At 47.7% G+C, this 27,843-nt stretch overlaps 1 protein-coding gene across 5 annotated transcripts in view; it reads left to right on the top strand.

Moving 5' to 3' along the window:
• GEN1 (GEN1 Holliday junction 5' flap endonuclease) overlaps nucleotides 1-27,843 on the top strand; it is a 146,983-nt gene that overhangs the window by 88,484 nt on the left and 30,656 nt on the right. For all 5 annotated transcript variants that reach the window (XM_063915353.1, XM_063915350.1, XM_063915354.1 and 2 more), the window contains 7 exons: nucleotides 656-729; nucleotides 8,998-9,089; nucleotides 10,175-10,325; nucleotides 10,427-10,463; nucleotides 10,581-10,661; nucleotides 16,671-16,801; nucleotides 23,615-23,676. In XM_063915353.1, coding sequence (XP_063771423.1) covers nucleotides 656-729; nucleotides 8,998-9,089; nucleotides 10,175-10,325; nucleotides 10,427-10,463; nucleotides 10,581-10,661; nucleotides 16,671-16,801; nucleotides 23,615-23,676 — 628 coding nt within the window. The remainder of the gene's footprint in view (nucleotides 1-655; nucleotides 730-8,997; nucleotides 9,090-10,174; nucleotides 10,326-10,426; nucleotides 10,464-10,580; nucleotides 10,662-16,670; nucleotides 16,802-23,614; nucleotides 23,677-27,843) is intronic.

Here is a 27,843-nt window from a genome sequence, read left to right as displayed (position 1 = left end):
TTTGCTTTTTTGGTTTGCTAACAAACCTGAATAACCCCCTTTGTACCGCTTTTATTGCAGCATGGTTTGTTCCTGGTGCAAAGGTTTTTTGCTTAGCCCAGTGGTTCACGAACTTTCTTGGATCACAGCGTCCTAGAGTATCAGCATCTTTTTCACAGCTAGGATGAAATTGTTTCATTGATAAATTTGGTTAAAAAAATATTAAATTAAGTGAATTGTGCCTACCTGTCATCCTTAGGATCAGTTACATGGTGGTGTACAGTAGTGCTTCTGTTTGACCACGTGTGTTATGTTTGGCAGCCACTAGCACTGGATTTACCTATCACTTTGACCATAAATAATTTGATTTGGGTGGATTTCAATTCTTGTCGGATACTGCCATCTTGTTGGAAAGACGGCCGATTCCGACAGGTTTAGGTCAGAAGGGGTTCTGATCTATTCAATGGCCCTTGTTTCCCCAACATCCAAAATGTATGGTTTACGTACATGTCTGCGCTGGGCATGTGTAAAGCGAATCCTGCAAGATGACATGCAGTGCCCCCAAGCCACAGCCTGTCCTGTTTAGGGGCACTGCCTGCGTTGTTCTTTCATGGTGTAATTATTACTCACTGAATATTACAATATTTACACACACTATTTATTTTCATGCATGAAGGGCTTGCCTGGCGTTGGGAGAGAGCTGGCCTTGAAGTTCATCAAATCTCTTGGTGGAGAGAGTGTGCTGCAGAGGTAAGATGGACTCTTTGTTCCTATTTTGGACGCCTTTTGTTCTTCCTGCCGGCAGAAAAGCAATTAATACTGTGCCCTCACTCTGAACACTGCACTGTGCATGCCACCTTGCATACATTGTGTATTTAATGTGGTCTTGTCACCTACACTCATCTGTCTCATGGGCTGAAGTAATATTTTGGGAAAATAACCTAGTGATTCACCAAGAACCTAGGACTTCGTGAATATTAGTCAGGCCCGAGGACTTCGTGAATATTAGTCAGGCCCGAGGACTTCGTGAATATTAGTCAGGCCCGAGGACTTCGTGAATATTAGTCAGGCCCCGGGACCTCGTGAATATGAGTCAGGCCCCGGGACTTTGTGAATATGAGTCAGGCCCCGGGACTTTGTGAATATGAGTCAGGCCCCGGGACCTCGTGAATATGAGTCAGGCCCCGGGACTTCGTGAATATGAGTCAGGCCCCGGGACTTCGTGAATATGAGTCAGGCCCCGGGACTTCGTGAATATGAGTCAGGCCCCGGGACTTCGTGAATATGAGTCAGGCCCCGGGACTTCGTGAATATGAGTCAGGCCCCGGGACTTCGTGAATATGAGTCAGGCCCCGGGACTTCGTGAATATGAGTCAGGCCCCGGGACTTCGTGAATATGAGTCAGGCCCCGGGACCTCGTGAATATGAGTCAGGCCCCGGGACCTCGTGAATATGAGTCAGGCCCCGGGACCTCGTGAATATGAGTCAGGCCCCGGGACCTCGTGAATATGAGTCAGGCCCCGGGACCTCGTGAATATGAGTCAGGCCCCGGGACCTCGTGAATATGAGTCAGGCCCCGGGACCTCGTGAATATGAGTCAGGCCCCGGGACCTCGTGAATATGAGTCAGGCCCCGGGACCTCGTGAATATGAGTCAGGCCCCGGGACCTCGTGAATATGAGTCAGGCCCCGGGACCTCGTGAATATGAGTCAGGCCCCGGGACCTCGTGAATATGAGTCAGGCCCCGGGACCTCGTGAATATGAGTCAGGCCCCGGGACCTCGTGAATATGAGTCAGGCCCCGGGACCTCGTGAATATGAGTCAGGCCCCGGGACCTCGTGAATATGAGTCAGGCCCCGGGACCTCGTGAATATGAGTCAGGCCCCGGGACCTCGTGAATATGAGTCAGGCCCCGGGACCTCGTGAATATGAGTCAGGCCCCGGGACCTCGTGAATATGAGTCAGGCCCCGGGACCTCGTGAATATGAGTCAGGCCCCGGGACCTCGTGAATATGAGTCAGGCCCCGGGACCTCGTGAATATGAGTCAGGCCCCGGGACCTCGTGAATATGAGTCAGGCCCCGGGACCTCGTGAATATGAGTCAGGCCCCGGGACCTCGTGAATATGAGTCAGGCCCCGGGACCTCGTGAATATGAGTCAGGCCCCGGGACCTCGTGAATATGAGTCAGGCCCCGGGACCTCGTGAATATGAGTCAGGCCCCGGGACCTCGTGAATATGAGTCAGGCCCCGGGACCTCGTGAATATGAGTCAGGCCCCGGGACCTCGTGAATATGAGTCAGGCCCCGGGACCTCGTGAATATGAGTCAGGCCCCGGGACCTCGTGAATATGAGTCAGGCCCCGGGACCTCGTGAATATGAGTCAGGCCCCGGGACCTCGTGAATATGAGTCAGGCCCCGGGACCTCGTGAATATGAGTCAGGCCCCGGGACCTCGTGAATATGAGTCAGGCCCCGGGACCTCGTGAATATGAGTCAGGCCCCGGGACCTCGTGAATATGAGTCAGGCCCCGGGACCTCGTGAATATGAGTCAGGCCCCGGGACCTCGTGAATATGAGTCAGGCCCCGGGACCTCGTGAATATGAGTCAGGCCCCGGGACCTCGTGAATATGAGTCAGGCCCCGGGACCTCGTGAATATGAGTCAGGCCCCGGGACCTCGTGAATATGAGTCAGGCCCCGGGACCTCGTGAATATGAGTCAGGCCCCGGGACCTCGTGAACATGAGTCAGGCCCCGGGACCTCGTGAACATGAGTCAGGCCCCGGGACCTCGTGAACATGAGTCAGGCCCCGGGACCTCGTGAACATGAGTCAGGCCCCGGGACCTCGTGAACATGAGTCAGGCCCCGGGACCTCGTGAACATGAGTCAGGCCCCGGGACCTCGTGAACATGAGTCAGGCCCCGGGACCTCGTGAACATGAGTCAGGCCCCGGGACCTCGTGAACATGAGTCAGGCCCCGGGACCTCGTGAACATGAGTCAGGCCCCGGGACCTCGTGAACATGAGTCAGGCCCCGGGACCTCGTGAACATGAGTCAGGCCCCGGGACCTCGTGAACATGAGTCAGGCCCCGGGACCTCGTGAACATGAGTCAGGCCCCGGGACCTCGTGAACATGAGTCAGGCCCCGGGACCTCGTGAACATGAGTCAGGCCCCGGGACCTCGTGAACATGAGTCAGGCCCCGGGACCTCGTGAACATGAGTCAGGCCCCGGGACCTCGTGAACATGAGTCAGGCCCCGGGACCTCGTGAACATGAGTCAGGCCCCGGGACCTCGTGAACATGAGTCAGGCCCCGGGACCTCGTGAACATGAGTCAGGCCCCGGGACCTCGTGAACATGAGTCAGGCCCCGGGACCTCGTGAACATGAGTCAGGCCCCGGGACCTCGTGAACATGAGTCAGGCCCCGGGACCTCGTGAACATGAGTCAGGCCCCGGGACCTCGTGAACATGAGTCAGGCCCCGGGACCTCGTGAACATGAGTCAGGCCCCGGGACCTCGTGAACATGAGTCAGGCCCCGGGACCTCGTGAACATGAGTCAGGCCCCGGGACCTCGTGAACATGAGTCAGGCCCCGGGACCTCGTGAACATGAGTCAGGCCCCGGGACCTCGTGAACATGAGTCAGGCCCCGGGACCTCGTGAACATGAGTCAGGCCCCGGGACCTCGTGAACATGAGTCAGGCCCCGGGACCTCGTGAACATGAGTCAGGCCCCGGGACCTCGTGAACATGAGTCAGGCCCCGGGACCTCGTGAACATGAGTCAGGCCCCGGGACCTCGTGAACATGAGTCAGGCCCCGGGACCTCGTGAACATGAGTCAGGCCCCGGGACCTCGTGAACATGAGTCAGGCCCCGGGACCTCGTGAACATGAGTCAGGCCCCGGGACCTCGTGAACATGAGTCAGGCCCCGGGACCTCGTGAACATGAGTCAGGCCCCGGGACCTCGTGAACATGAGTCAGGCCCCGGGACCTCGTGAACATGAGTCAGGCCCCGGGACCTCGTGAACATGAGTCAGGCCCCGGGACCTCGTGAACATGAGTCAGGCCCCGGGACCTCGTGAACATGAGTCAGGCCCCGGGACCTCGTGAACATGAGTCGGCCCCGGGACCTCGTGAACATGAGTCAGGCCCCGGGACCTCGTGAACATGAGTCAGGCCCCGGGACCTCGTGAACATGAGTCAGGCCCCGGGACCTCGTGAACATGAGTCAGGCCCCGGGACCTCGTGAACATGAGTCAGGCCCCGGGACCTCGTGAACATGAGTCAGGCCCCGGGACCTCGTGAACATGAGTCAGGCCCCGGGACCTCGTGAACATGAGTCAGGCCCCGGGACCTCGTGAACATCAGTCAGGCCCCGGGACCTCGTGAACATCAGTCAGGCCCCGGGACCTCGTGAACATCAGTCAGGCCCCGGGACCTCGTGAACATCAGTCAGGCCCCGGGACCTCGTGAACATCAGTCAGGCCCCGGGACCTCGTGAACATCAGTCAGGCCCCGGGACCTCGTGAACATCAGTCAGGCCCCGGGACCTCGTGAACATCAGTCAGGCCCCGGGACCTCGTGAACATCAGTCAGGCCCCGGGACCTCGTGAACATCAGTCAGGCCCCGGGACCTCGTGAACATCAGTCAGGCCCCGGGACCTCGTGAACATCAGTCAGGCCCCGGGACCTCGTGAATATCAGTCAGGCCCCGGGACCTCGTGAATATCAGTCAGGCCCCGGGACCTCGTGAATATCAGTCAGGCCCCGGGACCTCGTGAATATCAGTCAGGCCCCGGGACCTCGTGAATATCAGTCAGGCCCCGGGACCTCGTGAATATCAGTCAGGCCCCGGGACCTCGTGAATATCAGTCAGGCCCCGGGACCTCGTGAATATCAGTCAGGCCCCGGGACCTCGTGAATATCAGTCAGGCCCCGGGACCTCGTGAATATCAGTCAGGCCCCGGGACCTCGTGAATATCAGTCAGGCCCCGGGACCTCGTGAATATCAGTCAGGCCCCGGGACCTCGTGAATATCAGTCAGGCCCCGGGACCTCGTGAATATCAGTCAGGCCCCGGGACCTCGTGAATATCAGTCAGGCCCCGGGACCTCGTGAATATCAGTCAGGCCCCGGGACCTCGTGAATATCAGTCAGGCCCCGGGACCTCGTGAATATCAGTCAGGCCCCGGGACCTCGTGAACATTTGTAAGGTTGTGCACCTAACTAATCCTCCCAGAAATGCCCATTTTACGTATAGTGTGGTCCGTCGACTGTTGGTACAATCAGTACGCACTTGCAAACTCTGTCTGAATTGGCGCATGTGCAATATACAGAAATGTGAGAATTGTTTGACTCCTATAATCCCCTATATCTTTAAGGTTTATATACTTATTACACACACACAGCCCATCATAAACTTTACACTAACGAAACGATGAAGATGCCTTTCATCAAAATATTTATGTAGTGTTTTTACTAGTACGACGGATTTGCTCTGTGACTCAAGATTGACATCACAGCTAGTAGACTAATGACACATTTAAGTGATCTAATGCTAATACATTGATTGCGTTGGGGCCTCTTTACATACTACAATAATAATGTAAACCTATGCTATTAACTCTTCCACTGTAATATATAATGGGATTCATATTGACACCAGGGGGAAAATATATTATGATTTATATTGGCTATTAATGCCCTAAAGAAAAAAGGCCAGGTTTCATTTGTGAGGCAAAGGTCATGCTTGATATATAGATGCTTTTGCAGCATGTTGATTGATAATGATTTACACTGATGGGTACACTTGTCAACTACACCACGTTGTATCTGCCATATAGACATCAGTGGGACACCAAATAAAGTCCTCTGTCATTACAATTCCATAAGGAGATAACAGTTGCAATGAAATGGGTGTGCTGCCAATATTTACTGGCGGTCATTGCAGCAAGATGCTGATTCCAGTAATACCACTTTTACACTCGCAGGAAAGTTCATTCCCGGGAATGTGTCCCGGTATATTTGCCGGGACACATTCCCGGGAATGACCCTTTCACATTAGCGGGCTGACCCGGCATATTGCCGGGTCAGTGACGTCACCGCCGAGTCTCCCAGAGGCGGTGCTTGGAGATAATCTTCTCCAAGCACCGCCTCCTCCTATGAAGAGAACGGGTGCCGGGTCGCCTTGACCCGGTATACCCGTTTACACTGGCAGCTTCCCGGGACGGTCCCGGGTTCAACCCTGCTTTTGACCTGGGATGAAATCCCGGGATGCTCGTCCCGGGAAATTGTCCCTGTACCCATTTACACTGAGAAGAATCCCGGGATGATGCGCGTTCACGTGCAATATCCCGGGATTTTTCTGCGAGTGTAAAAGGGGTATCAGAAACTTGAACCTGTCAATGACTGGTTTGCCTTCCAGTGAATGGGCTTAGTCACTTATGGTTACTGGCTACCTGAGCACTGTGCTTTTAATGTTGAATGGTAAAGATATGTACAGCTTGAAGGGTTTGTGTGAGCGACCGTACGGAGCACAGGAAATCCTCTGATGTCACAATGGTGACATCATCAGGGAATTCCTCTAGAGTGGGGGTAGCCCAGACTTTCCTGCCTCTCTGTACTGACAGATGCAGTATAACCTGCATTTAGTTTTGAATGACGTGTCAGCTGCTGTTAGGTCTAGGTCACACTGAATTTATAAAGGTGAAAAACCTCAGACTGCCACATTAACAATAAATCTGAATTTAGATTTTTTTTTTTATTTTTTTTTTTAAGTTTTCTGTTAACACATGACTAAATAAAATCTACATTTATATCCCAAAGCTATTCAAAGAAAAGCCCACTTTCTTGTCCAAAATTTTAATAAATTATTTTAGTCCGCACATAGCAAAGCTGAGTAATGGGGCTTTGAGACGGAGGTATGAAATATTTCCAGTCACTGCAAAGTTAATAAAACCTCAATAGGAAGAGTAATATTATTTTTTTACCACAGCACACGACCAAATGGCTGTGATTTTGTGTTAATTTGGTCATTTGCCATGGTAATCATGTGCCTTTTGTGTAGGTGTAATGAATATATTCGCTCATTTACTGAGGAATTCCCATGTCCCTGAAGTTTAATGTGAACATGCCCAATCTTATCCCCAATCTCCCTTTGCAAATCGTCTATCCCTGGATGGAGGGTTAGCAGAGTCTCGCAACAAATAATTAGGAAGACGTTTCCCCCAGTCACCAAATTCTCCCTTTTGGTAGTGTAAGTAACTCAATAGGGGCTATAGTATGCTTCTCATCCTCTTAAAGGATATTTCAGTTACACTCAGTATAGGTTCAATAATGTATCCACTTGAAAAAGAATATATAAACAGAGGTAATACTGATAAAAAATAATGACGTGTTACACCTGAATAAAAATACCGTTCTGTGGTGTCTAAATGCCTCCCAGAACGCAATAATCGCACGCATATTGTGATGTGGTCTGTGTGCAAATCACGACAGGACTCTGAAGAGCTGCAGAAGTGTTTGTTTACTCTCTGCATCATGCGGTATAATGGCTGCAGAGGCACTTCCTGAATACCAAGTGGGGAGCAGTGATTAAATTTCCTGCCATCCACATTAAAGCAACACAACATACAGTACATCTACACATGTAACGCATGTATCTTCAAATCGACACAGTCCCTTTAGTCCAATATGCCTAATTTTTTAATCCATACAGCCAGCTCTAGTTCATTTCTTTCTTTGTTTTGAATATTTAATAGGGACTTGACCATCCCTACACCAGCTGCTGCTGACTGCGCACTTGTACAACACTTGTATATTCAGTATGCCTACAAGATGGTGAGTCCAGACACATCAAAACTAGAAAAAAGGAGTTGCGGTTACTCCCTGTTTCACTCTGTAATGGGCTCACCGGCGTGCAGGCATATTTGTGGGGTCCTGCTAACCGCGTGTTTCAGGTCCTTTTTGTCTTTTATTTGCAGTCAGCGGCCATCTTTTTACAGTTTTGGAGGGAAAGGCACATCCTTTACCTTTCTGACAGCTGCAATAACACCAGCTCATTAGCGTTAAGACTAAGGGAAAATTTATTAAAGCTTCTTAACAGACAAGTGAAGGTGTTACCTATAGTAACCAGTCAGATTCTGTCTATCATTTTCAGAATGCAATAGAAAAATGATGGCTAGAATCTGGTTGCTACGGGCAACACCTTGACTTTTAATGCTTAAATGACCTGTCCACTTTCTGAAATAAATAACACATCCCTTTTTTTTTTTTTTTTTCCTTTTTATGCATGGTAGGTTAGATACACTCTCTAGCAGAGTATCTGAATATGCTGAAATTGTAGTGGTTTTTGCTTCTGGGGCTGGGCATACTATATAGCTCTGCCTACATTCCCACCTCCACCGCTGCTCTTCCTGCTGGGAGATTTCATAACCTGACCTTGAGACGAGGCTTCGACAGTGAATGTGGGAATGTATGCTTGTCTAGTGGTACAGGGACACAAGTATGTATGGATCCAGGAAGCTTCTCATAACTCTAGTTCATCTTTGGAAATGGTGGGGAGACCATGTGGAGTCTTCAGAAAAGTTGCAGATACAGGGGGTAATTCTGAGTTGATCGCAGCAGCAAGTTTGTTAGCAATTGGGCAAAACCATGTGCACTGGAGGGGAGGCAGATATAACATTTGCAGAGAGAGTTAGATTTGGGTGGGTTATTTTGTTCCTGTGCAGGGTAAATACTGGCTGCTTTATTTTTACACTGCAATTTATATTTCAGTTTGAATACACCCCACCCAAATTTAACTCTCTCTGCACATGTTATATCTGCCCCTCCTGCAGTGCACATGGTTTTGCCCAATTGCTAACAAAATTGCTGCTGCGATCAACTCAGAATTAGGCCCACAGTTTGGTGCAATGATCCTGGCGTGGGTCTCGCAGAAGCTGGTGGGAAGGCACAACCATGGTTGTTAAAGGGACAGAGTCATGTGCTGGACAGTAAATCTCTGTGTCCTTCATTATAGGTTTTACCAATGGAAGAAGCAGTTTGATGATCCCACAATAACTCCTAAATCTGTCAAAAAAGCAGTTCACTGTTCTGTTTGTCACCACCCAGGTATTTCAGCATGGAATAATAAACCATTTATTTTCTATTTAGAATTTGTTTCCGGTTTTGCAGACTGCTTCAGTAAAGTTTTTGTTGTTCAATTACTGTGATCCTGGGAATGCAGAATGTTTGAGTAAATAAACAGAGGTCTATGTACCAATCATTATTTATTTATTTTTTAAATTACTGGGTTACATTTTTTGTTATTTTTTTTTTAAGGAATGATGTTATGATAATGTTACTGCCGGCTGTAGTCCATGGTGTATACAGCGCTGAAATAATCAACCCCATCTACTCTGCAATAGAGGCCTTAACTATAATTTTAGGTTTAGTTTTATTTTATTTTTTTGTTTTTATTATTTCATGCCTGATTTTTTTATTTATTTTTTTTATCACAAATTTGCTGTGCTCACTGTTGTTGTTCTATAGTCATTGTAGTTTTTGCTTGTCACTTTTACTACAGCTATACTTTTGTCTTGTGCCAGCCATCCCTGCAGGAGGCATTATGGGGAGGCATCTTTCATTGAAAACACGGTCTTAACCTGAAATTAAGATCTCACAACAAGTGTTGCATGTGCAGAGTCTGTAAATCCCCCCCAGTAGCTCCTTGTCACCTCATCCTGGCATTGATGGCTTTGCAGCACCCTCGTTAGAACCATTTGATTCCGGGCACTTACTTGGAAGATTGTATTCCTGTTTGCTGTATCCTCAGCTACTGTAGAAGAACATCTGAGCTGGAAGACTCTTGTAAATGTCCTTTCTTTGTGTTCTATTACAACAACAGGGGTGTTTTTAGAACCAAACTTTTTCAACCAAAGATGGTCTTAAGTTCCATTTGATTGATGACGATGTGATCCTTGCATTGAGTCCAGAAGGAGAGTGCTTCTCCAGTCTCTGGATGTGGTCAAGGCATTGAGAGTATGGGGATATGCATCTCCTTGCAGTTGCACTCAAATCCCCATCGTAACCCAGTGTACCCTAATGCACTACGAGAAAATTATTTACCGTAAATACAACAAATACTATTTTTATTTTAGAGCTAGGATATTTAGTATGATTTCTGATGACATAATAACTCCTCGTTTCCTGTCTAGGTTCCACTAAGGAGCATGAGCGGAAAGGCTGCAAGCTTTGTGGTAGTGAGCGGTTCTGCCAGCCACACGACTACGATTACTGCTGCCCGTGTGACTGGCATAAAGCGGAACAAGAAAAAAAGAACAACCCCATGGAATACACCCTTAAGATGTGTGTAGCTACAGTATTTACAATGAAAACGTGTTAATGCTATTCATTAATTGTAATGTATTTTGTTTTGTTTTTTACTTTTTGTTTTATTTACAATTCAGGAAAGCTAAAAAACGGGAGGGATTTCCATACCATGAGGTAACTGGCCTCCATTTTGTCAAGATAGTTGTTAAATGGAGACTGTATAGCAATTAAATAGCAATTTTGAGTTGTTGTTTTTTTTTCTATTTATTTCTTTTTTCTGTTTTTATCCAGGTTATTCAGGAATTTCTGATCAATAAGGATAAGTTGGTAAAAGTGATCAAATGGGCGAGACCCAGTCTTTTGGGTTTCCAGGTAATTAGGTTTCATTTACTCAGTTTGAAACTTGGCTCATACTGTATACAGTATAATGTTATGCCACCATTTTGTTCTGCCACGTCTGTCTCCTAAAAAATATAATGGATAAAAAGTGGGCACTTTTTTTTTTTGTTTTCTTTAACTGCACAGTAAAACATCAATCAATTATTTCTTTTAAGATTACAGGAGCTATTTATCAAACCTTGGAGAGACATAAAGTGGAGAGAGATAAAGTACCAACCAATCAGCTGTCATTATTCAAACACAGCCTGTACCATGGCAGTTAGGAGGTAATTGGTACTTTTATCTCTATCCACTTTCTCTCAAAGGTTTGATACCCTAATTCGGCACCCCTGATTAGAAATGTATCGTCTCCAAAATGTTTTCTGAAGGAAGTACAAGAAAAACCTTTATTAAGGATTAAAATATAACAGTAGCATTAATTTTTTTATTTTATATTGTATGTTTTATTTTTAGAAATCTTTACAAATCACACCAATGTCATAGAATATAATATAAGATTCTGATTGGTTGCTATGGGCAACACGCGCTGCACTCCAAATTACTTGTGGATTACTTCATATAATCATCTCCCAGCAAGTTTATGTGTGAGCGATGCAGTTAATGTACCAGCTGTCGGGATGCCGGCGTTCATGATGCTGACACCGGAATCCTGACAGCCGGTAATATGCCGGCGGTCGCAATCCCGACCGCAGATCTGTATTCCAACTCAGGTGGTGGGTCCATGCCACCTCCTGAGTGGGAATATGCTCGCCGCTGGGCCCAAAGCGTGGCGAGCCCGCAATGGTACTGGCAGCCGGGATTGCGGCTGACGGGATGCCGCTGCCGGTGTATTGACAGCCGGTATCCCATCTGCTGGTCTCCGTATGTATTCCATGTGTGATGTCTGCGCTCTGTAATACTGTATATTAGCTGTGAGCAACTGTATCTCTTCATACATGCCTTTTACAGTACACCCCCAGCCCCCTATCATGTTCTTGGCCAGCTGGAAAGTGGGGAAATTAGCAGGTTTTCTGTTTTTCTTAACTCTCCTATTTATAACCATAACTTCTGGGAACCTGGATGGCTTGACGGAAAATCCTGGTTGTTGCTATACAAACAGCTTGGGATTTCCACCATAGAAGCTTTGTATTTCATCTGTTACACGTTGGTGCCTATTTACAGTAACATTGTTGTTTAGGTTTAAAAAGACATCTGTCCATCAAGTTCAACCGTTCATCCCCAAAAACCGCAGTTGATCCATAAGAAGGCAAAACAATCCCTGACATAGTCCAACGTTCCTTCCTATTCCTTTACAGGTTGAGTATCCCATATCCAAATATTCAGAAATACGGACTTTTTTGAGTGAGACTGAGATAGTGAAACTTTTGTTTTCTGATGCCTCAATGTACACAAACTTTGTTTAATACACAAAGTTATTACAAATATTGTATTAAATGACCTTCGGGCTGTGTGTATTAGGTGTATATGAAACATAAACGAATTGTGTGAATGTACACACACTTTGTTTAATGCACAAAGTTTTTCAAAATATTACCTTCAGGCTGTGTGTATAAGGTGTATACGAAACATAAATGCATTCTGTGCATAGACTTAGGTCCCATCGCCATGATATCTCATTATGGTATGCAGTTATTCCAAAATACGGAAAAATCAGATATCCAAAATACTTCTGGTCCCGAGCATTTTGGATAAGGGATACTCAACCTGTACTATAAAAATGTTCAATACTTTTTTGTATTTTTTACGATTTTCTGCTTTAACTATAAAGAACCCTTTCATGCTTGAAAAATGACAGAAATTGATGAATTGTTACTTTTATATCTCTCCAAGGCTCCCTTTTTACTTTTGTAAGGAAAAAAATTGACTTCTTGGTGTTTACCGTGTGTGAAAGCATTTGGCCTACTATAAAAAAAAAAAAGGTATTTTAGTGTAATAAAAAGATAAAGGACTGTCCCACATCCATCATTGTATGCTATTTCCATAGAAAATAGCATAGACAGTCCCTTGCCTAGACAAGGACTTTTGCTTAAAATAAGCTGGTGTTAGTAGTCCGTTGCTCTTACATGGGTTGGACGTTATTGCTGGATATTAACTTTAATCTGTTGAAGATAATGGGGCAGATGTATTAAGCCTGGAGAAGTGATAAAGCAGTGATAAGTGCAAGGTGATAACGCACTAGCCAATCAGCTCCTAACTGTCAATTTACATATTGACTGGTGCGTTATTACCTTGCACTTATCTCTGCCCTTATCACTTCTCCAGGCTTCATACATCTGCCCTGTTATGCTGTGTTGAACCTAGCTGAGGTTCATATATTGTGAACATAGCAATTTTTTGTTAGAAATATGTAAATAATTTGGTTTTTAATTTGGTTTTAGGGAATAAACATTAGTAAACCCATAAACTTAAGTCATACTGTATATGGAGCACAAAGCTTAAATGCATTTTCAGTGCATCTTTTATTTTAAAAGTAAACTGAAAAGAAGTTTTCCTTCACCTATACTATCTAGAACAGTGATCTCCAACCCGTAACTCGCAAGCTACCGGTAGCTCGCCATAGTATTTTCGGTAGCTCACAGAGCGCATGGGCTTGGGCAGTCACTGGCACTCCTCCTCCCTTCATTTTTAATATGGTGCTGGCCGTCAGCCAATCAGAGCTCGTGGACCGGCAGTGGCGGCACCTGATTGGCTGCCGGACCGCGAGTTTTGATTGGCTCACTTACCGGCACCATTTTAAATGCCCGCCGCCGGAGACTCTGTCACCCTCACCGCAGCCGCTCTCCGGACTTCACAGGAGAGGCGCGCGCTGTGCTCTCCTTCCCTTCCATCCCTCATACAGGAGGAGCAACACCGGCGGCAATAGAAGAAGCCAGCAAGGGTTAGCATATTGTGGGGGCACTGTATCGGACACTGTGGGGGGGAGAATTTTATCTGGCGCTGCTGGGGGCATTGTATCTGGCACTGCTGGGGGGAATTATTTGTGTATCTGGCACTGCTGGGGGGCATTATTTGTGTATCTGGCACTGCTGGGAGCATTATTTGTGTATCTGGCATTGCTGAGGTGCATTATTTGTGTATCGGGCACTGCTGGGGGCATTATTTGTGTATCTGGCATTGCTGAGGGGCAAATTTGTGTATCTGACACTAGGTGGGGGGGGGGGGGGGACATTACTTGTACTTGTGAGGCCACACCCACTTTCGCAGGAACGCACGCGCATTGGGGGGAGGGGGTAGCTCCTTCAGTGGTTTTCTTTTTCCAAAAGTAGCTCACACCCCAATTAAGGTTGGAGACCACTGATCTAGAACAAGTAACGCTATATGCCATTGCTGTTCCTGCTTATAGTGTTTCAAATAGCTTCTGCGGCAAAGCCTAGCATGTCAGTTATGCTTGTGGCTACATTTCTGGCTTGCCTCTGGGAAATCAATGTTCTGTGTCTGTAGAGAGTACTTCTGTAATGTTGGAGCTTGTGATCCCCATGCGTTTCTGCATCCGCTCAGCCCCGGAGTGATGCAAGATAGAGCTACACCATCTTTGTAAGAAGCAGTGTCTCTAAAGATACTGAGTAGAGAAAAAGGGTTGTATTCAGTATACCGGTTGTTGGGATCTCCGGCCGCTGGCAACTCATACCACACCCGAGAAAATGGCTTTGCCATGTGTTCATACTCAACATTTGTTTACTTTGCATGCAGGTAAAGGGCTGGGCGCTGTTGCATACCGCTTACCAATACTGGGTTCTGTCAGGGTGCAAATTGCTTTTCTTTTTCATTTTTTTAACTCTGAATCATGCATTGCGACATTGAGTATTTGTTTTGTCAGAACGGTACTGGAGATTTGTACTTAAAATTCTGTATACTACCAAGCTACATAATATATCTAAATTTAGGGGTTAATTCTAGTCTAATTTGAAGACACGCTGCTGCTTTTGCATCTTTTGCGGAAGTTGCTTCTGCAACTTAATACTAATGCTAGCATCATCCCTTCCCCCAGTGTACAAGAGTGTGTCTTACTGCAAGTGCTGAGACACTTACTTTCTGCATGTGCAGACACTGTCATACAGCTTGGTGCTTCTTTAGGTGCAGCCAGCCGTCACACAGTGGAAACTTACAACAGCCCCATGCTAGGCGCGGTCTCAGTCACATGCTAGGCGCGGTCTTCGTCAGAGTCTGCCCTCCAATGTAAGCAATTAGTCACCTGACTTCACAACCAGTTCAGCGGCACTTCCGTAACACACCCATAAGACGGCCATCCTCGTGTCTGAATCGCCGCCTCCCAGTCACCGCCCAGCACACTCCCAATACATTTATTGGTAACGCGCGTCTCAGCCGCACCTGCGCTTCAGTGTGGACCAGTGACGTGCGGTGGTGTGAGGCAGGTGAGGCAGAGCCTTTCCTGTCATACTATCGTTTGTGCCAGAGTTTTGACTGTATAAAACATATGAAAAATACAAATAATTTGTTTGAAATATCTTCTTTGCATTATTGTAATGATTTTTATAGCCAAATCTATGGAGTAAGAAGTCTATGGCAGGGGAGGCAGTGCCTCACCTGTCTGTCTTTTCCGAACATCTCTGATCAAAACTCACCAAATTTCCAGGAGTTTATACTGCTGCACTTGTGTATAATGCCCAGATATACAGTTTGGCTCATATATTGCATGTAAATCTGTCTCAGGGGTCTGCCAGTGCCTCCTGAGCCATTTAGCTCACCGCACGTCCCTGGTGTGGACGCGCGGTGGGACGTATGCACTGTGCACGTTTTTAGGGATGTTCCCGCATGCTCAGTAGCAGAAAGTCGATAATCTCTGGTAGCATCGGCATTGCGTGGAACTCCGAATCAGGCCCTAAGTGTAAATGTAATTATGTTACTGAGTGTCCTATTGCTCTACTGACGGCTTCTTAGCAAGATATGTCTCATTCACAGGGGGAGATGTATCAAAGCTTGGAGACAAATTTCCAACTAACTAGCCCCTGTCATTTTTCAGACACAGCCTATAACCTAGCGGTTAAGAGCTGGTTGGCTGGTACTTTATCTCTCTCTCTAAGGATTAATACATCTCCCCCTATGAGAGTTCAGTCCAGTGGCGTATCTATAATGGGTGCAGTGTTTACTGTGCACATGGGCCCCTGGGTCCAGGGGGGCCCACACTGCACACCCTGCACCCATTTTTTCAACACTTAGCTCTCCGGAGTCCCCCGCTGGTGGCAGCAGCACTGCACAAATCTCCGGGCAAATGTCACGGTGGCCATTTTCCTGGAATGTGTAGTAGGAAAATCACCGGGAAAATGGCCACTGCATCATTTCTTGGAGACCTACGCATGCGCACTAGACTCTGTGACAATGCTGGGGATAATAGTGACCCTACTACCCATGGTCACTACTGTGGTGCTGGCTATTGAGGAAGGGGCCCAGACGGAGGTTGCACACTTTCCACAGGATCCGGTCAGGATCCCAGCTGTTGGGATCCTGGCAGTCAGAACACTGGTGAAGGAATCCCAACAGCCGGGATGCCGAATGAGCAGGCACCACTGGAGAGAGAAGCCGCATGGGGGTGGGGGTCAGGTTTAAGTTGCGGGGTGGGAGGGTTAGGTTTAGGCACCACCGGGAACGGTTAGGGGGAGGAGGGGGGAGTTTAGGTTGCAGGGGTGGTTAGGATTAGGGGGCCGGGGGGTGTGAGGTAAGTATACTTACTTTCCCCTGTCGTGATTCCATCCATGGGGATGCTGCATTCGGTATTCTGACCGCCGTCAAATCGAACTCAACCCCTTGCCGCCTCCTCTCTTAATATGCCCCTGGTTCAGTCCTCTACACTAGCCCAGGCGAGTCGGTGATGTAAGTAGGCAAGCCTGGGTAATCGCTAGATGTCTGTGTAATGAAACATTGTTCATGTTATATGAATGTTATTGCTCAGGGTGGTATGAGGGAACCTGTACGCCATATCTTGCTGTATCATTTAGACTTGACATTTCTGTTTTCATTTGGCAGAAATTTGCTCTGGAACGGATGGAGTGGCCGAGGCATTATTGCTGTGAGAAGCTGCTGGTCCTGCTGACATATTATGACATGCATGAGAGGAAGGCGGGCAGCGTGCGAGATACCCAGCTCCAGGCTGTCCGGTAATAGACTGCACAGCGCAAACATCTAGGGGCCGTTGTGCTGTGAGCTACCGAGTCACATGGTTATACTCCTGCGTCGCATGGTTATACACCCGCCTGCGTCGCATGGTTGTACACCCGCCAGCGTCGCATGGTTGTACACCCGCCAGCGTCGCATGGTTGTACACCCGCCTGTGTCGCATGGTTGTACACCCGCCTACGTCGCATGGTTGTACACCCGCCTGCGTCGCATGGTTGTACACCCGCCTGCGTCGCATGGTTGTACACCCGCCTGCGTCGCATGGTTGTACACCCACCCGCGTCGCATGGTTGTACACCCACCCGCGTCGCATGGTTGTACACCCACCCGCGTCGCATGGTTGTACACCCACCCGCGTCGCATGGTTGTACACCCACCCGCGTCGCATGGTTGTACACCCACCCGCGTCGCATGGTTGTACACCCACCCGCGTCGCATGGTTGTGCCCCTGCTCACGTCACATGGTTCTACACCCTGGAAGGCTTTGAAGTTGAAAAAGCAATTATTTTAAATTGATTGTGGCAGATATTTATTATTGTAATAAACTGGTAAGCATAATAGGTCTAGTAACCACATTCAAGGCTGACACTGTGCCAGCCAGCCTACCCATTACTAAGCAGGCACCACTGCACTCATACAGTAATCAAAGAAGAGTCAGGGCATTGTATCATATATATTAGGCATTGTATTATACATATATATATATATATATATATATATATATATATATATATATATATATATATATATATATATATAATAAAACCATTGGTAATATCGTAATTACACATCACTTCATACATATACATCTCATAGGCAGCAATGTATCAAGCCATAGAGAGAGAGATAAAGTGGAGAACTTTCCAAATGCAACCAATCAGCATCTCACTGTCATTTATCTGGCACAGTCTCTGAAATGACAGTTAGAATCTGCTTTGGGATACTTCTCCACTTTATCTCTCTCCAAGACTTGATACATCTCCCCACCAGTGATTGCAGTGCACATGACTTTTCTGATATCTAACATTTTATTTGTAATATTATTTTCTCTGACGTCCTAGTGGATGCTGGGAACTCCGTAAGGACCATGGGGAATAGCGGCTCCGCAGGAGACTGGGCACAAAAGTAAAGCTTTAGGACTACCTGGTGTGCACTGGCTCCTCCCCCTATGACCCTCCTCCAAGCCTCAGTTAGATTTTTGTGCCCGGCCGAGAAGGGTGCACACTAGGGGCTCTCCTGAGCTTCTTAGTGAAAGTTTAGTTTTAGGTTTTTTATTTTCAGTGAGACCCGCTGGCAACAGGCTCACTGCATCGAGGGACTGAGGGGAGAAGAAGCGAACTCACCTGCGTGCAGAGTGGATTGGGCTTCTTAGGCTACTGGACACCATTAGCTCCAGAGGGACCGAACATAGGCCCAGCCTCGGAGCTCGGTCCCAGAGCCGCGCCGCCGGCCCCCTTACAGAGCCAGAAGCAAGAAGAGGTCCGGAAAAATCGGCGGCAGAAGACATCCTGTCTTCACCAAGGTAGCGCACAGCACTGCAGCTGTGCGCCATTGCTCCTCAGCACACTTCACACTTCGGTCACTGAGGGTGCAGGGCGCTAGGGGGGGGCGCCCTGAGCAGCAATAAAAACACCTTGGCTGGCGAAAATACATCACATATAGCCCCCAGGGCTATATGGATGAATTTTAACCCCTGCCAGATTCCACCGAAAAACGGGAGAAAAGGCCGCCGAGAAAGGTGCGGAGCCTATCTCCTCAGCACACTGGCGCCATTTTCTCTCACAGCTCCGTTGGAGGGAAGCTCCCTGGCTCTCCCCTGCAGTTACTACACTACAGAAAGGGGTTAAAAAAGAGAGGGGGGCACTAATTAGGTGCAGTATAACAATACAGCAGCTATAAGGGGAAAAACACTTATATAAGGTTATCCCTGTATATATATATATAGCGCTCTGGTGTGTGCTGGCATACTCTCCCTCTGTCTCCCCAAAGGGCTAGTGGGGTCCTGTCCTCTATCAGAGCATTCCCTGTGTGTGTGCTGGGTGTCGGTACGTTGTGTCGACATGTATGAGGAGGTAAATGAGGTGGAGGCGGAGCAATTGCCTGTAACAGAGATGTCACCCCCTAGGGAGTCGACACCTGAGTGGATGAGCTTATGGAAGGAATTATGTGACAGTGTCAGCTCTTTACAAAAGATTGATGACATGAGACAGCCGGCGACTCAGCCTGTGCCTGTCCAGGTGTCTCAAAAGCCATCTGGGGCTCTAAAACGCCCGTTACCGCAGATGGCAGATACAGACGCCGACACGGATACTGACTCCAGTGTCGACGATTAAGAGACGAATGTGACTTCCAGTAGGGCCACACGTTACATGATTGAGGCTATGGAAAATGTTTTTACACATTTCTGATAATACCAGTACCACTAAAAAGGGTATTATGTTGGGTGAGAAAAAACTGCCTGTAGTTTTTCCTGCATCTGAGGAATTAAATGAAGTGTGTGATGATGCGTGGGTTTCCCCCGATAAAAACTGTTAATTCCTAAAAAGTTATTAGCATCATACCCCTTCCCGCCAGAGGATAGGGCACGTTGGGAAACACCCCCTAGGGTGAATAAAGCGCTCACGCTTGTCTAAACAGGTGGCACTACCGTCCCCGGATACGGCCGCCCTTAAGGAACCTGCTGACAGAAAGCAGTAAAATATCCTAAAATGTATATACACTCACACGGGTGTGATACTGCGACCAGCAATCGCCTCAGCCAGGATGTGCAGTGCTGGGGTGGCTTGGTCGGATTCCCTAACTGACAATATTGATACCCTAGATAGGGACAGTATATTACTAACTATAGAGCATTTTAAAGGATGCATTTCTATATATGCGTGATGCACAGAGGGATATTTGCCGACTGGCATCAAGAGTAAGTGCGCTGTCCATTTCTGCCAGAAGAGGGTTATGGACAAGACAGTGGTCAGGTGATGCTGATTCCAAAAGGCATATGGAAGTATCGCCTTATAAAAGGGAGGAGTTATTTGGGGTAGGTCTAACAGACCTGGTGGCCACGGCAACGGCTGGAAAATCCACATTTTTACCCCAGGTAGCTTCTCAACCTAAGAAGACGCCATATTATCAGGCGCAGTCCTTTCGGCCCCATAAGGGCAAGCGGGCAAAAGGCGCCTCATTTCTGCCCCGTGGCAGAGGGAGAGGAAAAAGGCTGCAGCAAACAGCCAATTCCCAGGAACAAAAGCCCTCTCCCGCCTCCGCAAAGTCCTCAGCATGACGCTGGGGCTTTACAAGCGGTCTCAGGCACGGTGGGGGCCCGTCTCAAGAAATTCGAGACGTCTCCCCCTCGCCGTTTCATAGAGTCTGCTTTACCGACGTCTCCCTCAGACAGGGAGACAGTATTGCAAGCCATTCACAGGCTGTATTCCCAGCAGGTGATAATCAAGGTACCCCTCCTGCAACAGGGAAAGGGGTACTATTCCACACTATTATGGTACCGAAGCCGGACGGCTCGGTGAGACCAATTTTAAATCTAAAATCCTTGAACACTTACATACAAAGGTTCAAATTCAAGATGGAGTCACTCAGAGCAGTGATTGCAAACCTGGAAGAAGGGGACTATATGGTCTCTCTGGACATCAAAGATGCTTACCTACATGTCCCAATTTACCCTTCTCACCAAGGGTACCTCAGGTTTGTGGTACAGAACTGTCACTATCAGTTTCAGACGCTGCCGTTTGGATTGTCCACGGCACCCCGGGTCTTTACCAAGGTAATGGCCGAAATGATGATACTCCTTCGAAAGAAGGGAGTTTTAGTTATCCCTTACTTGGACGATCTCCTGATAAGGGCAAGATCCAGGGAACAGTTGGAAGTCGGGGTAGCACTATCTCAGATAGTGCTGCGGCAGCACGGTTGGATTCTCAATATTCCAAAATCGTAGCTGATCCCGACGACACGTCTTCTATTCCTAGGGATGATCCTGGACACAGTCCAGAAAAAGGTGTTTTCTCCCGGAGGAGAAAGCCAGGGAGTTATCCGAACTAGTCAGAAACCTCCTAAAACCAGGCCAAGTGTCAGTGCATCAGTGCACAAGGGTCCTGGGAAAAATGGTGGCTTCCTACGAAGCAATTCCATTCGGCAGATTCCACGCAAGAACTTTCCAGTGGGACCTGCTGGACAAATGGTCCGGATCGCATCTTCAGATGCATCAGCGGATAACCCTGTCACCAAAGACAAGGGTGTCTCTTCTGTGTTGGTTGCAGAGTGCTCATCTTCTAGAGGGCCGCAGATTCGGCATTCAGGACTGGGTCCTGGTGACCACGGATGCCAGCCTGCAAGGCTGGGGAGCAGTCACACAGGGAAGAAATTTCCAGGGCTTGTGGGTCAAGCCTGGAGACATCACTTCACATAAATATTTTGGAGCTAAGGGCCATTTACAATGCCCTAAGCCAAGCAAGACCTCTGCTTCAAGGTCATCCGGTGCTGATCCAGTCGGACAACATCACGGCAGTCGCCCACGTAAACAGACAGGGCGGCACAAGAAGCAGGAGGGCAATGGCAGAAGCTGCAAGGATTTTTCGCTGGGCGGAAAATCATGTGATAGCACTGTCAGCAGTGTTCATTCCGGGAGTGGACAACTGGGAAGCAGACTTCATCAGCAGGCACGACTTCCACCCGGGAGAGTGGGGACTTCACCCAGAAGTCTTCCACATGATTGTAAACCATTGGGAAAAACCAAAGGTGGACATGATGGCGTCCCGCCTAAACAAAAAATTGGACAGGTATTGCGCCAGGTCAAGGGACCCTCAGGCAATAGCTGTGGACGCTCTGGTAACACCGTGGGTGTACCAGTCGGTGTATGTGTTCCCTCCTCTTCCTCTCATATTAAAAGTACTGAGAATTATAAGACGGAGGGGAGTAAGAACTATACTCGTGGCTCCGGATTGGCCAAGAAGGACTTGGTACCCGGAACTTCAAGAGATGCTCACGGAGGACCCGTGGCCTCTACCTCTAAGAAGGGACCTGCTCCAGCAAGGACCCTGTCTATTCCAAGACTTACCGCGGCTGCGTTTGACGGCAGGGCGGTTGAACGCCGGATCCTGAAGGAAAAAGGCATTCCGGATGAAGTCATCCCTACTCTGGTCAAGCCAGGAAGGATGTAACCGCAAAGCATTATCACCGCATTTGGCGAAAATATGTTGCGTGGTGCGAGGCCAGTAAGGCCCCGATGGAGGAATTTCAACTAGGTCGATTCCTGCATTTCCTGTAAACAGGAGTGTCTATGGGCCTAAAATTGGGGTCCATTAAGGTTCAAATTTCGGCCCTGTCAATTTTCTTCCAGAAAGAACTAGCTTCACTACCTGAAGTTCAGACGTCTGTAAAAGGGGTACTGCATATACAGCCTCCTTTTGTGCCTCCAGTGGCACCTTGGGATCTCAATGTAGTTTTGGGGTTCCTAAAGTCACATTGGTTTGAACCACTTGAATCTGTGGAGTTAAAATATCTCACATGGAAAGTGGTCATGTTGTTGACCCTGGCCTCGGCCAGGCACGTGTCAGAATTGGCGGGCTTTATCCTGTAAAAGCCCTTATCTGATCTTCCATTCAGACAGGGCGGAATTGAGGACTCGTCCTCATTTTCTCCCTAAGGTGGTTTCAGTGTTTCATCTGAACCAACCTATTGTGGTACCTGCGGCTACTAGTGACTTGGAGGACTCCAAGTTGTGGGACGTAGTCAGGGCCTTGAAAATATGTTTCCAGGACGGCTGGAGTCAGGAAATCTGACTCGCTGTTTATCCTGTATGCACCCAACAAGCTGGGTGCTCCTGCTTCTAAGCAGACTATTGCTCGTTGGATTTGTAGTACAATTCAGCTTGCACATTCTGTGGCAGGCCTGCCACAGCCAAAATCTGTAAAAGCCCATTCCACAAGGAAGGTGGGCTCATCTTGGGCGGCTGCCCGAGGGGTCTCGGCGTTACAACTTTGCCGAGCAGCTACTTGGTCAGGGGCAAACACGTTTGCTAAATTCTACAAATTTGATACCCTGGCTGAGGAGGACCTGGAGTTCTCTCATTCGGTGCTGCAGAGTCATCCGCACTCTCCCGCCCGTTTGGGAGCTTTGGTATAATCCCCATGGTCCTTACGGAGTTCCCAGCATCCACTAGGACGTCAGAGAAAATAAGAATTTACTTACCGATAATTCTATTTCTCGTAGTCCGTAGTGGATGCTGGGCGCCCATCCCAAGTGCGGATTGTCTGCAATACTTGTACATAGTTATTGTTACAAAAATCGGGTTATTATTGTTGTGAGCCATCTTTTCAGAGGCTCCTCTGTTATCATGCTGTTAACTGGGTTCAGATCACAGGTTGTACGGTGTGATTGGTGTGGCTGGTATGAGTCTTACCCGGGATTCAGAATCCTTCCTTATTGTGTACGCTCGTCCGGGCACAGTATCCTAACTGAGGCTTGGAGGAGGGTCATAGGGGGAGGAGCCAATGCACACCAGGTAGTCCTAAAGCTTTACTTTTGTGCCCAGTCTCCTGCGGAGCCGCTATTCCCCATGGTCCTTACGGAGTTCCCAGCATCCACTACGGACTACGAGAAATAGAATTATCGGTAAGTAAATTCTTATTTTATTGTATGTGTTTTTTGTTTTTTTTTAACCTAAATAATACATAAAGCAACTGTTATGATCATAATTCCTCCCGACTCTAGCATTGCTATGAAAGTTCTTGAATGAGAAACTGTTCTTTTTTTTTTTTTTTTTTTAATATTTATTTTTCGCCTTTTAGAATAATGAAGACCCGAGTCAGGAATGGAATTCCCTGCTTTGAGATTGAATGGGTAAAACCAGGTGTGTATGAGATCTCTGTATAGACTGTACCAATCTTTTGGCATAGTGTTATCCAGCTCTGGAACACAGTATACCCTTAGCCTGTCCCATGTGACATCAGCCTTACCTCCTTACCACTAGGCCATGTCCTCTTCCCATTGGATTGTAAGAATAATATCAGGCCTGCGCCTGCATAACATGAGATGGGGATTATGGGACAGAGACAAAAACAATGACAATCAGGTGTATGCTGGGTAAATATAAGGGCAAATGAAAAATATTAAATACTCAAAGTAAAGTTCTAATGCATCATTGATTTTCAATGACTCGCTTACATCAGGCATGGTTCCCAAAGACTGGCATATAGCGGAAGTAGTGCCGATATTTAAAAAGGGAAGTAAATCTGAACTGGGTAATTATAGACCAGTAAGTATTACATCTATAGTGTGGAAGCACTGGAAGGTATTTTAAGGGATAGAATACAGGAGTTCCTTAAAGCCAATAAGGTTATTAATAGGAACCAACATGGATTTGTGAAGGATCAATCATGTCAAACTAACTTACTAGGCACTTGTGAAACAGTTTGTGCGAACCTAGATCAGGGTAAACAGGTGGATGTTATCTTTTTATACTTTGCTAAAGCTTACGATACATTACCTCACATGAGACTTCTCTACAAATTAAGAGAACTTGGGCTAGGGAGCATAATATGCACTTGGGTTAGAAATTGGTTGGATAAAAGGGAGCAGCGAGTGGTGGTAAATGGAACTTTTTCTAAATGGACTGAAGTACTAAGTGGAGTGCCACAAGGGTCTGTACTTGGACCACTATTGTTCAACATTTTTTATAAATGATCTAGCAGTAGGTCTAGAGAGTACAGTGTCAATTTTTGCAGACTATACCAAACTGTGTAAGGTTATTAATTCGGAGGGAGATGCTGAGTCTCTTCAGAACGCCTTATTTAAACTGGAAACATGGGCAGCAAAACAGAGAATGAGGTTCACTATAGACAAATTTAAGGTAATGCACTTTGGTAGCAAGAACACAAATACTACCTACATACTAAATGGGGAAAAACTAGGGGATTCTTGACTGGAAAAAGATTTAGGTGTTTACATAGAGAACAAACTTATGCTAGCCATATATCAGACCAATTTCAGACCAACTTTCCTCCAAAGCTCCAACAATCCAACTTGTCTGTCCAACTAAATCAGTGCTCCACACACCTAACCAACTTTTCAGCAGACCAGTAGACCAGCCAACTTCTCTCCAACTTGTGATGTCACAGAAGTAGGTGGACAGTGCCTGCCTGCTTCTGCACGTTTTGAATAGTTTATTTAAATATAGAATATTGGAGATCTATTTAGTTATTTCAGTTTAAAAAGTGATCTAAACATACAGTTTTCTATTTCCTGTATCAGGTTACAGAGTAACAGATATAATTAAACACAATGTTTCATTATGATGTCTTTGATATTGGTTTTTAAAGAAATAGTTGATTTCTGGAATGTTTTTAATAGTACAGTAGATAACCTCCCAAATAGATCGTAGTATAGCTGAATTATTCAGCACATTTTTTTTATAGTTTAGGATTCCTTTATACATATTCTCATAGCACTGAGCTTATAGAGCATCCAGCTCAAGACAGTCTTAAGGCCCATACACACTGGGCGATGTTGAGCTCAAATTCGTCCTGTGTGTATGGGGTAGCGGTGAGCGGACAGGTGATGCTTTGCTGCTATTTTTAGGGGGGATGCAGGCAGGGAAGGAGCTAGGTGTGTGTGTGTGTGTGTGTGTGTATATATATATATATATATATATATATATATATATGTGTGTGTGTGTATATATATATATATATATATACATACATATATATATATAGAGGCGCTACCAGGAGACAGGCCAGTACATCAGGAGACGTGGAGGAGGCCGTAGGAGGGCAACAACCCAGCAGCAGGACCGCTACCTCCGCCTTTGTGCAAGGAGGAACAGGAGGAGCACTGCCAGAGCCCTGCAAAATCACCTCCAGCAAGCCACAAATGTGCATGTGTCTACTCAAACGATCAGAAACAGATTCCATGAGGGTGGTATCGGGGCCCGACGTCCACAGGTGGGGGTTGTGCTTACAGCCCAACACCGTGCAGGACGTTTGGCATTTGCCAGAGAACACCAAGATTGGCAAATTCGCCACTGGCGCCCTGTGCTCTTCACAGATGAAAGCAGGTTCTCACTGAGCACATGTGACAGACATGACAGAGTCTGGAGACTCCAAGGAGAACGTTCTGCTGCCTGCAACATCCTCCAGCATGACCGGTTTCGGCAGTGGATCAGTAATGGTGTGGGTTGGCATTTCTTTGGGGGGCCGCACAGCCCTCCATGTGCTCGCCAGAGGTAGCCTGACTGCCATTAGGTACCAAGATGAGATCCTCAGACCCCTTGTGAGACCATATGCTGGTGCGGTTGGCCCTGGGTTCCTCCTAATGCAAGACAATACTAGACCTCATGTGGCTGGAGTGTGTCAGCAGTTCCTGCAAGACGAAGACATTGATGCTATGGACTGGCCCGCCCGTTCCCCAGACCTGAATCCAATTGAGCACATCTGGGACATCATGTCTCGCTCCATCCACCAACGCCACGTTGCACCACAGACTGTCCAAGAGTTGGCGGATGCTTTAGTCCAGGTCTGGGAGGAGATCCCTCAGGAGACCATCCACCACCTCATCAGGAGCATGCCCAGGCGTTGTAGGGAGGTCATACAGGCACGTGGAGGCCACACACACTACTGAGCCTCATTTTGACTTGTTTTAAGGACATTACATCAAAGTTGGATCAGCCTGTAGTGTGTTTTTCCACTTTAATTTTGAGTGTGACTCCAAATCCAGACCTCCATGGGTTAATAAATTTGATTTCCATTGATAATTTCTCTGACGTCCTAGTGGATGCTGGGGACTCCGTAAGGACCATGGGGAATAGACGGCTCCGCAGGAGACTGGGCACATCTAAGAAAGATTTAGGACTATCTGGTGTGCACTGGCTCCTCCCCCTATGACCCTCCTCCAAGCCTCAGTTAGATTTCTGTGCCCGGCTGAGCTGGATGCACACTAGGGGCTCTCCTGAGCTCCTAGAAGAAAGTATAGTTTAGGTTTTTTATTTTCAGTGAGTCCTGCTGGCAACAGGCTCACTGCAACGAGGGACTAAGGGGAGAAGAAGCGAACCTACCTAAGTGGTGGTAGCTTGGGCTTCTTAGGCTACTGGACACCATTAGCTCCAGAGGGATCGAACACAGGACCCGACCTCGTCGTCCGTTCCCGGAGCCGCGCCGCCGTCCCCCTTACAGAGCCAGAAACAAGAAGGTGGTCCGGAAAATCGGCGGCTGAAGACTTCTGTCTTCTCCAAGGTAGCGCACAGCACTGCAGCTGTGCGCCATTGCTCCTCATGCACACCACACACTGCGGTCACTGATGGGTGCAGGGCGCTGGGGGGGGGGGCGCCCTGAGCAGCAATAATAACACCTTGGCTGGCAAAACTAACACCATATATAGCCCCAGAGGCTATATAGGTGTATATTAACCCCTGCCAGAAACGATAAAATAGCGGGAGAAAGCCCGCCGAAAAAGGGGCGGAGCCAACTCCCTCAGCACACTGGCGCCATTATTCCCTCACAGCTTCGCTGGAAGGAAGCTCCCTGGCTCTCCCCTGCAGTCCTGCACTACAGAAAGGGTAAAAAAGAGAGGGGGGCACAATTTAGGCGCAGTATATGTATATTATAGGCAGCTATAGGGGAAAACACTCTGTATAGTGATATCCCTGTGTTATATAGCGCCCTGGTGTGTGCTGGCATACTCTCCCTCTGTCTCCCCAAAGGGCTTTGTGGAGTCCTGTCCTCTGTAAGAGCATTCCCTGTGTGTCTGCTGTGTGTCGGTACTGCTGTGTCGACATGTATGATGAGGATAATGATGTGGAGGCGGAGCAAATGCCTGTGAATGTGATGTCACCCCCTGCGGGATCGACACCAGTGGGGATGGACTTATGGAAGGAATTACGTGACAGTGTCAGCTCCTTACATAAAAGGTTTGACGACATAGGACAGCCGGCTACTCAGCTTGTGCCTGTCCAAGCGTCTCAAATGTCATCAGGGGCTATAAAACGCCCGCTACCTCAGATGACAGATACAGATGTCGACAC

This window comes from Pseudophryne corroboree, chromosome 4 (assembly GCF_028390025.1).
Source record: "Pseudophryne corroboree isolate aPseCor3 chromosome 4, aPseCor3.hap2, whole genome shotgun sequence".
NCBI classification, from domain to species: domain Eukaryota; kingdom Metazoa; phylum Chordata; class Amphibia; order Anura; family Myobatrachidae; genus Pseudophryne; species Pseudophryne corroboree.
The sequence above is the reverse complement of the archived record's forward strand: the minus strand, read 5'-3'. Positions and strand labels throughout refer to the sequence as shown.